Source organism: Phacochoerus africanus, chromosome 4 (genome assembly GCF_016906955.1).
Source record: "Phacochoerus africanus isolate WHEZ1 chromosome 4, ROS_Pafr_v1, whole genome shotgun sequence".
Lineage (NCBI taxonomy): Eukaryota > Metazoa > Chordata > Mammalia > Artiodactyla > Suidae > Phacochoerus > Phacochoerus africanus.
Genome location: NC_062547.1, coordinates 73,167,472 through 73,180,191, shown reverse-complemented (window position 1 = coordinate 73,180,191; position 12,720 = coordinate 73,167,472). Strand labels below are relative to the sequence as shown.

The 12,720-nt window shown below is 49.3% G+C and overlaps 1 protein-coding gene across 5 annotated transcripts in view; it reads right to left on the bottom strand.

The window, feature by feature from the left end:
- The window catches only part of RFX2 (regulatory factor X2), a 102,061-nt gene that overhangs the window by 33,955 nt on the left and 55,386 nt on the right, over positions 1–12,720 (bottom strand). For 2 of the 5 annotated variants that reach the window (XM_047777361.1, XM_047777362.1), the window contains exons 2-5: positions 12,212–12,324; positions 9,201–9,290; positions 7,130–7,209; positions 5,507–5,768 (exon numbers count right to left, since the gene is read on the bottom strand). In XM_047777361.1, coding sequence (XP_047633317.1) covers positions 5,507–5,768; positions 7,130–7,209; positions 9,201–9,290; positions 12,212–12,316 — 537 coding nt within the window. In that variant the 5' untranslated portion in view covers positions 12,317–12,324. Of the gene's footprint in view, positions 1–5,506; positions 5,769–7,129; positions 7,210–9,200; positions 9,291–12,211; positions 12,327–12,720 lie in introns of those variants that run through there. The other 3 variants (XM_047777364.1, XM_047777365.1, XM_047777366.1) reach the window with 3 other exon arrangements.

Here is a 12,720-nt window from a genome sequence, read left to right as displayed (position 1 = left end):
AATATTGAGATCTCAGTATTTTCAAAGAAGACCCTAAGTGCTCCATGGGGCCGGGCTGCTGAGAGTCTGGCTCTGCAGACCCACGCAAGTGTGTTTTCCTCACTTGGGGGCAGGAGATGTTGATGGTGCTGTCCTCTGAGGTGAAGTGCTGGCCCTTCCGGCTTCTGGGAAGCTGGTGCTCCCAGATGAACGTCCAGCCCACCTGAGCGGAGTCGCTGGGGCTGACACCCACCCCCAACCTCCATGTGATCAGCGCATCCAGGGCCACCCCTGCTGCACCATGGCGCTCTCTGACTTCCTAGAAATGTAGTCCAGGGGGTCCACCTACCCTTCACCAGGCCAGGTTTAGGAGCCCTGATGAGACATTGCGAGAGCACATCCTGTCATGGACAGGGACGCTGGGTTTTTATTATCTTAAAAACCCGACAGATGATCTGTCTTCATCGGCCCCCACTTTGTGGCCCAGAGGGCCACCTGCTTGCCTGGGGCTCTTCCTCATGAAACCCCAGGAGCCTCCCCTTGACGCAATCTGAAGGGCAAGACTCTCAACTTAGCATCTCTGCTCCATGTGGTCAAAAAAAGAAGAAAAAAGCACAACAGGAAAAGTGGTCAAAAATTTACCATTTGGGGAATTCACTTCTAAGATTTAAAATACAGATGAGATTTTAACCAGAAATAAGACTCAAGAAAATGTGTCACCGAAAGTCTGAAATCACTCACTGGGGCTGTAGGTGCTGAAATGCTCTGATCTTTGTGATCTGTTTTGTTTGTTTGTTTGTTTGTTTTTTCTGGCCGAGCCAGTAGCTTGTTGAAGTTCCCAGACCAGGGATCAAACTTGTGCCACAGCAGCAACCCAAGCTGCTGCAGTGACAACACTGGATCCTTAACCTGATGCACCACAAGGAAACTCCCTGTGGTCTCTTTTCAAGGTTAACTCGAAGTCCCTCAAAACCGATGGCTGTTAAAATGCCAGATACAGGCCAGATACAGGGCCAGTCCTGTCCTTGGCTCTTGGGAAGTACCTCAGTCTCTGCTGATCCTTTTAAGATTTTCCCACCCCCAAAGCAAGCCAAAACCCCACAATGGAGCAGGCAGAGTCCAGAGGCAGATACTCATCCAAGATGATAACTCTCCAGGAGCTTTTGTGGGCTGGGAGGTGGGGAGAGTCAAAGTTCAGCCTGTTCGTGAATTTCCAATCTATTAAAAACTTGATTCTTTTAGCGCAACCCAGATGACAGATCACAGTAACCAGGCGGCCGAGGGTCTGAGCTGCATATTTATTGGCACACAGTGTTGACCATGGAGAGCACTGTGCCCTGTGACCCCAGCAGGTCTGTGACTTTATTCACTATTGTAAGTTGATCCATTCTGCTGACATGGAGCCATCACGTCCATGAAAGTTAACGTAGTCTGTGAGAATGTTTCTAATCAACGGCAGCTCTAAACTCAGGTCCGACAGCCAATCCTCTGAGGGTGTGCTGAGGGCTCTGGAGGGACCAAGTGAGGCAAGGTACAAACTGGTGCATCTGGGTCAGAGCAACAGGCACCACCCCACAGTCAGGGCTCTAAAGAGCAAGTGACTTCTCCCCACATCTGTCCTCACAGTCAGGTCCTGGGGAGCATTCTAGATATACATAGAGACAGGACAGCAAGAATTGGGGGGCTCTGATGTCAGGGTGACCTCGAAACACATCAGGACCAAGAGAACAGGGATCAGACTAGAATTATCACCTTCTGGAGTTCCCACTGTGGTTCAGTGGTAACGAACCCAACTAGTATCCATGAGGATGCAGGTTCGATCCCTGGTCTCACTCAGTGGGTTGAGTGTCTGGTGTTGCCATGAGCTGTGGTGTAGGTCACAGCTGTGGCTCAGATCCAGCATTGCTGTGGCTGTGGCACAGGCTGGCAGCTGCATCTCCGATTTGACCCCTAGCCTGGGAACTTCCATGTGCTGCAAGTGCAGCCTTAAAAAGCAGAGAAAAAGAAAAAAAAAAAAGAAAAGAAGAACATCACCTTCTATTGTAGATTAGGCCCCCACAAAAATAGGAAGTTATTTTTTAACTGACAATCAATCAACGTAATCCATCACATTAACAGTCTAAAGAAGAAAAACACATGATCATATCAATGAAGAAAAAACATCTGCCAAAACTCAACATCCAACTACCATAAAGACTCTCAGACAACTAGGAATAGAAGGAAACTTCCTCAACCTGAAAAAGGGCATTTGTAACAAACCAACAGGTAACATGACACTTAGGAATGAAAGACTGAAGCTTTTCCCCTAAGACTGAGAACAAGGCAAGCACATCCACTCTCACCACCTCTATGCAGCATCACCTAGATGTTCCAGTCAGTGAAATAAGGCAAGAAAAAGAAATAAAAGTCATCAGGATTGAAAAGGAAGAAATGAAACCGTTCTCACTTGAAGACCACAAAAACCTTTGTAACTAAAAAGTTAGTTCAGCAAGGGGGTAAGAGGGGAGGTCAAAAGCCAGAAATCAGGGCGTTCCCGTCGTGGCGCAGTAGAAATGAATCCAACTAGGAACCATGAGGTTTCGGGTTCGATCCCTGGCCTCGCTCAGTGGGTTAAGGATTTGGCGTTGCTGTGGCTGTGGTGTAGGCCGGCGGCAACAGTTCCAATTGGACCCCTGGCCTGGGAACCTCCATGTGCTGTGGATGCGGCCCTAAAAAAAAAAAAAAAAAAAAAATCCCGAAATCAAACATGTTTTCATATACTAGCAATGAACAGTTGGAAACTGAAAAACCAGTAACATTTACAATGGCTCCAAAAATACGTAGGCATAAACCTAACAAAGTAAGTATAGGATCTGCATGTCAAAAATTACTAAACGCTGATGGGAGAAATCAAAGAATATCTAAATAAGTGGAGAAAACATATCATGATCATGGACTGGAAGACTCAACATAGTAAAAACATCAATTGATGTACAGCTTTAATGCTGTATAGTCAAAATCTCACTAGGAATTTTTTTTGTAAATATGGATAAACTGATCTAAAATGTATACAGAAAATTCTAAATTTATAAAAACATCTAGTACAATACTGAAGCATAAAGTGAGAGGAACCAGTCTACCCAATTTTGAGACTGACTCTAAAGCTGTTATAATTAAAGACAGTATGGTATTGGCAAAGGGACAGGCACATAGATTAACGAAACAGAACAGATTGTGCTGAAATAGGCCAAGTGATTTTTGATAAAGATGCAAAAGCAATCTGATGGAGAGAGGATAACCTTTTTAACAAACAATGCCAGAACAACTGATTGTTTCATGTGCATAAAAATAAACCTCGACATAAACTTTATGTCTTATAGAAAAGTTAACTCAGGGAGTTCCTGTCGTGGCTCACCAGGTTAAGAACCAACTGGTATCCATGAGGATGTGGGTTTGATTCCTGGCCCTGCTCAGTGGGTTAAGGATCCAGCGATGCTGTGGCTGTGGTATAGGCTGGCAGCTGCAGCTCTGATTCGACCCCTAGCCTGGGAACTTCCATATGCCATGGTACAGCCCTAAAAAGAAAAAAGAAAAAAGAAAAAAGAAAAAAAAGTTAACTCAGAATAAAGCATAGCTAAACGTTATCTAAAACTATAAAACTTTTCAAAGAAAACAAAGGAGAAAATCTTCATGACCTGGGGATAGGCAAAGAGCTCTCAGGCATGACATCAAAAGTGTAATCTTTTCAAAAAAGAAAAATTATAAATGGGATTTGGCCAAAATTGTCAGAAAATATTTTTCTTCTCTGCAAAAGACACTTTTTTCTTTTTTCTTTCTTTTTTTTTTTTTTGGCAGTGCTTGAGGCATGTGGGCCAGGGACCAAACCTATGCCACAGGAGTGACAATGCTGGATTTTAACCTGTTGAGCCACCAAGAAACTCCCCCAAAAGACACTCTAAAGAGAATGAAAAAACACTTTAAAGACTCGGAGGAAATATTTGCAAATCACATACTGGGCAGGGGACTTGTATCCAGTGTACACAAATAATTCCTCAAACTCAACAGTAAGAAAACAAACAACCCAGCTAAAAAATAAACAAATGACTTCAACTGACACATCACCAAGGACCATATAGGAAAGGCACCTGTGAATGGGTGCTTGCCATCATTAGTAATTACAACTGCAGTGAGATGCCACCACACACCTATGAGAATGGCTACAACGAAAGAAGTTGACAATACTATGTGCTGACGATGAGGTGGGGCGAGAGGAACTCAGAGACGGCCGGGGGAGTGCAAAACGGTGCCACCACCAGGGAAGACACTGGTGGTTTCAGATCAAGTTAAACATACACTTACCATAGGAGCCAGCAATCCCACTTGTAGGTACTGACCCCCAAGAAAGGAAAACATTTGTCTATACATGGGAGCATTTCTAGCTGTTTTATGCACAATCGCTGAAAACTGAAAACAGAGCAAAGTAGCCTGCAGCTGGTGAATGGGAACACAAGCTGCGGTATAACGAACGCTGCTCAGGATCAAGAACGAACCAGTGACTCACTGACAATCAGGGACCCACGCTGAGTGAATGCAGCCGGTTACAAAACGTATCTTTTGAGTCCCTTTATGCACCCCCCCACCCCCACCCCGAGAGAACTACAGTGACGGACAACAGAACAGCGGGTGCGGGTGCAGGTCATGACTACCAAGAAACACCTGAGGGAGTTTTGGAGGTGATGCAACCATTCTGTATCCTGATCTGGGGACAACCAGGAGTCTGTACACCAAAAAAAGGTCCATTTTACTCTGTGCTCATTTAAAAAAGATAAGAGTAAATGTGGGAAATGGAGTTGTAAAAGGAAACCGCGTTTTGGACTGGAGCCTGGGGAAACAGGCACAGCTCTGCTTTAGTTCAGCCCAGTCGTCACAAGGACGGCTTGATCACTGCCTCTGAGAGACTGGTGACGATGACCACTGCCATGATGGAACACCAGGGGCGGCAGCCTCAACCAGCACATGGGTGCCTTCCCACATGCAAGGCTCATGGCGATCTGCCATGGCCCCCTCACCTTCTGCCTTTTTTTTTTTTTTTTTTTTGTCTTTTTAGGGCCACACCAGCGGCATAGTGAGGTTCCCAGGCTAGGGGTCCAATTGGAGCTGTAGCCGCCAGCCTACACCACAGTCACAGAAACACCAGATCCGAGCCCTGTCTGTGACCTACACCACAGCTCACGGCAACGCCAGATCCTTAACCCACTGAGCGAGGCCAGGGATCAAACCCACAACCTCATGGTTCTTAGTTGGATTCGCTTCCGCTGTGCCACAATGGGAACTCCCTTTTTCTTTTTTCTTTTCTTTCCTTCTGTCTTTACTAAGGGAGGAACTGAGGTTCAAAGAGGCAGGAACCTGCCATGGGTCAGTGGCCCATCAGAGGCTGGCTGGGCTCCCACACCCGTGCTCCGGCTGCCTTCTACTCACCATCCCCGCTGCTGCCGGGAGTCTATTCAGGGCCTAACCTGATGCCCCCGAGAGCCTCCGCCATACATACCGTGGCCGGTGATGAGCGGGACGTGTGGGCCAGGGAGTGCCTGGTGCTGTCCATGCCTCCGTGGATGAGGTAGGCTCCCGCGCTGGAGACAATGGGGCTCCCCCCGACTTCCATGGTGATGCCGACCATGCTGTGGGCGGGGATGGCCGGCGGGGAGGAGCCTGCCACGGTCACCTGGGCGCCGCCAGGGGCCTCAAAGTATGACGCGGCGCTGCTGGGGGCGTACATCTGGGGTTCGGGGTTGTAGGTGTAGGCCGTCCGCCTGTCGGAAAAGAGAAGGCCTCATGTGAATGCTGAGGACCACAGAGCTGAGCACATGGGTATGTCAGACGCAAACTGTCAACACAACGCAGATGTCACAGCCATCATCTCAGGATCACAGCCAGCTGGTCACCTACAAACTGCCTGCAGGAGCTCCTTGGTGGGGGGGAGTCGGGGCTGGACCTGACCTTGGTTGCAAGAGGTCTACCCCTAGGGTAAGATCGAATGGAGCCGTACACACATGCTCCCGTGCACAGGCACGTATAAAGGCTGTGCAGCTGAATCTGGCCTGCTGTGGATGTCCCAGTTTTGAGACTGTCCTGCAGTCACAGAATATGTCAGTACCAGGGGCAGGAAGAGGGGTGGGGAGGCTGGGGGAAGGGTACAAAGGGACTCAGGGCTCATTTTGCAACTTCCTGTGAATCTCTAGTTCTTTCAAACCAGCAAGTTTTAAAAAATGGAATTGCATAAGAAAAAGAATTTCTAAGTGATTCCAAGAATTTGTCTGATGTTCCTTTAACATCTGGATCAAATGATTAACCGCGCCACTTGAGACCTAGGTTTTCAAGATCTAGCTGTAGCGAAAGGCAGTCAATAGGGGTTTTTCCTTAGGGGTGACTAAGGGTTAGGGCCTCATTTTGAGGGAAAGCCCCTCTGGGGGGCAGGACAGCCCCTCCATCCCCCAGGGGACATCCTCTCTGACCGCAGTGCCATCAAACCAGGATGCTGACTCTTGGAGCACAGGCTTTATGACGCACTCCTTTGTGTCATGTTGTGCTCCAGCAATCACATCTCTTTAACCACAACCAAACCCTCCCGAGCCATCTCAGGACTCAGAATGGAGTCGTGGAAACCAGAGGCAGAAACAAGCAAAAGAACTCGCGTCTGAGCACAATGAGCTTCTGGGAAACGCATTACTTTTCTGCCCCAAGCACCAGAGGGTCCATGAACAGAAAACCCTAGACATCCTTGACAAAGGGAAGATAGAGGTGTACCACATCAGAAAAAGCCAGGGGTTAACAGACATCTGAATGAAAAAGTAGGAAAGGGTTTCTTTCTGGATTGCAAAGACTGACTCTTAAGACTTAGAAGTTGGATTTGGATTTCCTGGCCTTTTTTGGTTTTGCTTTTAAAGACTGCCCTTCCTAGAAGTAAAGCTACAATGACGTGTGATTTCTGAAACCATAGGGGTGTGATGTCTTGGTGCCGTCGCAACAGTTGGAACCTGTCACCCGAAGGCTAAGGGAGAGGATTTTGTGCAAACACATCCCCAAGGGTGGGCGTCGTGAAAGAAGATCGGGCAGTGGCCTATGGTTGGTTCCCTATGAGGCCCCTTCCTGGGGGGCGGGGACACCCACGTACAAGGCTCCGTTGGTGTAGATGGCGTCCCCCCCTTCCACGTACTGCACCTGGGGAGGGTACACGTGCTGCACGGGCTGGATCTGAAACAACAGCAGATACTTGGTGTTACACAGAGTCCCCTTGTTCACGATTTCCAGATTATGCAGGCGGAAATATCCTCTCTGGCCTCTTATGAATACTTGGTACCATATTACAGTGTTCCTGCCCATGGCTGGCACTTCTAGAAAGAAATCAGGAGAGGCAGGCCCTTTATGGCCACATATACCAGATGAGCCCACACAGGAATGGAACTGCAGTGGGTTGGGGCCCCTCTTCTGTGCAGGGGTGTTGGGGTGGGAGGAACCCAGCGGGCAGCTCAGAGCAGAGGAGGGCTGGGGGATGTGTGTGGCCCACTTGCCCCTGGGCAGAGGGGCAGGTCCTGCTGGACAGCACAAGCCAAAGATGCTGACAGGATGCAGACCTCAGAGCAGCGGATGCTCCCACGGCCCCCCCAGGCAGGGGAGGGGGCTCCAGCTGCTCACACTCTCCACCGCCCCCCTGTCGCTCCCTTTGGTGGCCCTGGTGGCCCTTCCCAGCAGTGGGGCAGGGGGCCTGGGGCCACAGTGGGGAGAGACTGTGAAGGTCTGAGCAGAAGCAGCAGGAGTAATGTGCCTGGAGGGAGGGGGCCAGTGGGAAGACCCAAGTTCACCCCACCCCTCCCCCCTCTGTCAAGGCCCCAGCTGACACCCCACCCCGGGCCCAGGAGGGATGCTGGCCCCACTGGTGGAGGCCCAGAGTGCTGTGTGCAGAACTTCAGAACCTCACTGCCGAGGGAGGCTTAGCAGAAATCTAATTCAACCCCATATGGGGACTGAGAAAAGTGAGGACCGGTCTCATGGTGCCTTCTCTCTGTAGGCCTTTTCGTGCTGCAGCAGGACAGGGACACCAACTCCCACCTCCAGGGACAACCCCCTGGATGACAAACATGCCTGAGAAGGTTCCAGGGGTGATCATGCTGGCTGGGCTTCGTCTTAGGGAACTGGGTAAGACACAAAAGTCAAGTTGCCCAGAGAGAGACAGCTGGGATAGGCCCAGCCCCACAGAGGAGGGGAAGCTTCTGAAATCACAGGAGTCGTGGTTGCCTCTCCCTCGAGGAGCTAAGAGAGAGCTGCTGGTTCCCTGGACACCCTCCAACCTTTGCTTCTCCCCCAGGACCCCCAAAACCACACAGCACCAGGCAAACATCTCTAAATATCCTACTAATCTGAGTGGGAGCCCCTCAAAGACAGAGGCGTGTCCTCTGGGGTCCGGCCATCTCAAATTATGCTCATGGGCCCTTTTAGACAGGAAGGAGCCTAAACTGATTTTAATTCAGCATCTTACAGAGCAGAAGGTGGCAAACTCCCACCCTTGGGCCAAATTGGCCCACCTGTTCTTGTAAATAAAGTTTTATCGGCACACAGCGACTGCTATTCCCTAATGACTTTTGCAAAACACAATAACAGACACAGAGTTGTGTGGCTGTGCCAAAGACCATCTTATCCGCAAAGTCAAAAAACAAAAAGCATGATTAGGCCTTTCCCAGGAAAGGTGCGCCGACTGCTGCTCAGATCATGCTGACTATTTGAGCTGATGATCTGTGCTGCTTTTTGGCTGCTGAGCGCACACGTTCAAGCTTTGCTTTCAAATAATTTAATTTCACAAGAAGCACCCGTCTGAGGGTCCAGCACTTGCCTGCGGATGGGTTTGCCTCCCCAGGAGGCTCCATGCTCCTCCAATCCAGAAACCTCCGCTATCTGCCTGCGTGTCTACTGCTGCACCCCGCGCTCTATCTAGGGGCTCGCTTGCGCCCCAAAGGCTGAATATCTGAATGAATGAAAGATCATCAGCTTTCTTGGCTTGTTGCAAACTATCTGCAGCAAAAGATTTTTTTTTAAACACAGCTACCAAAAGAACTTTCTGGTAAGGAACTGAACACATCAAACAAAAAGGAACAGCAACAACAAAAAGGCATGCATCATCATTTTTAGACAGGGCTCCCAAATGCTAAGTGCCAACCGTGCATGTCCCGCGTCTCCTGTGTTGTGGTTACCTGCTGTGGCACCTGCTGGACTCTGGGGAGGGAGATTGGCTGCATCTGGGCCCCTTTGGGAGCCGAGCCCGCTGCCTGGACCAACACCCTCTAAAAGGGAAGGAAAGAGGACATTTAGGCTTGTAGGAGGTTAGTTCTGAAAACAAACACAGGTTACAGCCCGAGCCACCACACCAATTCCAGCGGCTTTACGGAAAAACGAGCGGGAGGGGCAGGAAAGGCCAGAAGGGCGCACATCCGCATGCGCTCGGGCTGATGTAGGTGTGCACGCAGTGGGGACTTGTGCATATGCACACGCACTCAAGCCTGTGGCTCCGCCTCTTCGTTCTCTCTGGTGGTGGTAATTCTGCAAAGCTTGGCTTTATAAACACCATTGTACTGAGAATTCAACAGGGACTCCGCCCTCCATGAACTCACCGTCAAAGACAAAGAGAACACAGATGCTACAGAAACCAATAGGCCGGATGGATACGCAATGTGGTCCCTCCACACACCGGAAACGTGACTCAGCCAGAAAAAGGAGTGAAGCACTGACTCTTGCTACAACGTGGATGGACCTTGAAAACACCATGCTCACCCAGAGAAGCAGACCTAAAAGGCCAGAGTGTGTGATTCTATTCACATGAAAGGTTGGGAACACAGAAGTCCACAGGGACAGAGTGCATTCCTGGTTGTCAGAGGCTGGGGGAGAAAGATGGAGGGTGACTGCCAATGGGGAGAGAATTTCTTTTTGGGGTGATGAAAATATTCTGGATGCCACTGAGTTGCTCACCTTAAAACGGTGAATTTTTTCTTTTCTTTTCTTTTCTTTTTTTTTGTCTTTTTAGGGCCGAGCCCCTATGGAGGTTCCCAAGCTAGGGGTTGAATCAGAGCTGTAGCCGCTGGCCTACACCACAGCCACAACAATATGGGATCCAAGCCAAGAAGACTGTGACCTAAACCACAGCGCACAGCAAAGCTGAATCCTTAACCCACTGAGCGGGGCCAGGGATCAAACCTGAGTTTTCATGGATACTAGTCAGATTTGTTTCCACTGAGCCACGATGGGAAATTTTTTTTTTTTTTTTTTGGTCTTTTCAGGGCTGCACCAGGCATATGGGAGTTCCCAGGCCAGTGGTCAAATAGGAGCTGCAGCTGCCGGCCTACACCACAGCCATGGCAACTCAGGATCAGCGCTGAATCTGCAACCTACAGCACAGCTAACAGCAACACCAGATCCTTAACCTACTGAGCAGGGCCAGGGATCTAACCCACATCCTCATGGATACTGGTCGGGTTTATTACTGCTAAGCCACAGTGGGAACTCCAAAATGGTGAATTTTATGTTGTGTGAATTTCACAGCAAGTAAATAAATAAGAAAGAATATTAAGGATTTATATGCATACACCCTAAAGCTGAGCTGTTGGATACAGAAGCTACTGTGTAGCCATGTGGCCATTGAATTTTTTTTTTTTTAATTTTGCTTTTTAAGGCCACATCCGCAGCACATGGAGGTTCCCAGGTTAGGGATCCAGTCAGAGCTACAGCTGCCGGCCTACACTACAGCCATAGCAACGCCAGATCTGAGCTGCATCTGCGACCTACACCACAGCTCATGGCAATACCGGATCCTTAACCCACTGAGCGAGGCCAGGGATCAAACCCACAACCTCATGGTTACTAGTGGGATTCATTTCTGCTGTGCCACAATGGGGACTCCACCATTGAAATTTAATTCAATTTAAATGAATTGTAAAATTCAGTTCTTCAGGAGCACTGGCTACACTGCCAGTGCTTGGAGCCTGGTGGGGCTGGTGATAGAACAACACGTCCACCGTGGAAAGTTCTGCCAGATGTGGCGCAGGGTTGAGAGGTGAAGCAGGAAGACTGTATCACAGTACAGAGGGTGCTCACTGTTCAGGCAATGCAGTGCAGCCTACAGGGGAGAGTGCTTGGGTGGGGGATTGAAGTGCCGGGGCGGGGTGGAGGGGGGTGGGTCTGGATCCACCTCCAGCAGGGATGGATGCCCTAGAACCTAGGACAGACTCGGTGGCCATGGCAGCACCCTGGGACCATTCTGCCTGCAGTTGCTGCAGTGAAAGCAGCTGCCACCTGGGCCAGGGGTGCCTGAGGCTGGGGCTTGGCAGAGGGACCCAAGGGAGCACGAGGTGAACGGCTACTTCACCAGGCTCAGTGGGCAAGAGAGTGGTCAATTAGGTCACAGATGACAATGATCATGCCCTCTTGGCACCCACGCTGGGGCCAAGAAATAAACCCTAAACATGTCCAACTGTACATTCTAAGCTGAATAAACTGCTTCAATGTCTGCCTTTTTAGCTTTTGCCAAATTATGGGGGTTTTTTCCCCACCATAATCAATTCTTTCTGTCATGCTCCTAAACTTTTAGATTTGTAAATCATAGATGATCCCATGGCCACAGTGGATCCCTGCACATGTCTATGATTTCCTGTTCTGTTACCTTCAGTTTCATGTAGAATTATGTCACTAACTTTATGTCTACTTGTGGGGTATATTTCAATCCGCTGTAGAAATCTAGAAGTTGGGAGAGCCTTAATGTGAAAATTCCCTCTCCACAATTTTGAAAGAATATACCAATTCTAATGCTAGATTCAATTTTGAACCCATTCCTAACAATTCTTACTTCTCTCTTGCCTTATGGATAGGAAGGCTTTCCGTGTAGAAGGGTCATTTCTAAGATACAAGAAAACTTCCACTAGCAGATAAGAACAGACTAAGTCAGAGTCAGGGAAGTGCCTTCTTTCTGAGTTTGGAGCATAGGTTCCTTGGTGGGACCTTCTCAACAAATAGTGAAAAAGCCAAATAACGCAGTGTTGGGGAGGTGGACAAGGGTGCAGCTTTTCCAACAGCAGCAGCTGTGGAACTGAGAAGTCAATTCATAAAAATGCAGATTCCTCGCTCTGCTGGTTGAAATGTTTTTCAAAACCAAGGTGGCCGCATCTACCCTGGCTGTGCTGGTTTTCCCAGAGCAGCCCGAGCACTGGTCTGTTACCTGCGGGGAGGCTGGCACAGGCTGGGCCACGGGCGCCTGGGCTGCCGCCGACGGACACAGAGCCACGGAAGCCGGCGATTCCGATCCGCCCTCTGAATTCTGCATGCTCAGTTCTAAAGAGAGGTGGAGAGAGAGTGAGTGGGGCAGGGCTGTGATCATGACGCCCAGAGAGGCAGCTTCAGATGCGAGCAGTAATGACCTACTGTCTTCCAAGTTCAAATGCAGGAACCCAGGCCAGATTGAGAAAGGAAGGGGGCACAGTGGGCAGGGAGAGGTTGCACAATTGTTCCATAGGAAGAGGAAAGGGAGAGGGGCAAGGAATGTTTTTCTAAATATAACCCCCAAAAAATAGCTCTGTAGGAATTCCTGAATGGTGGGCTGGGGACAACTGCTGCTCACTTGCCAATATGATCAGGCTTAACCATTGTCAAGGGACCACACTCCCCAGAAACTGCCCAGTATCTCTTGAGGATCAGATTCAACTCTGGTTGAGAACCACTGGCCTAGAG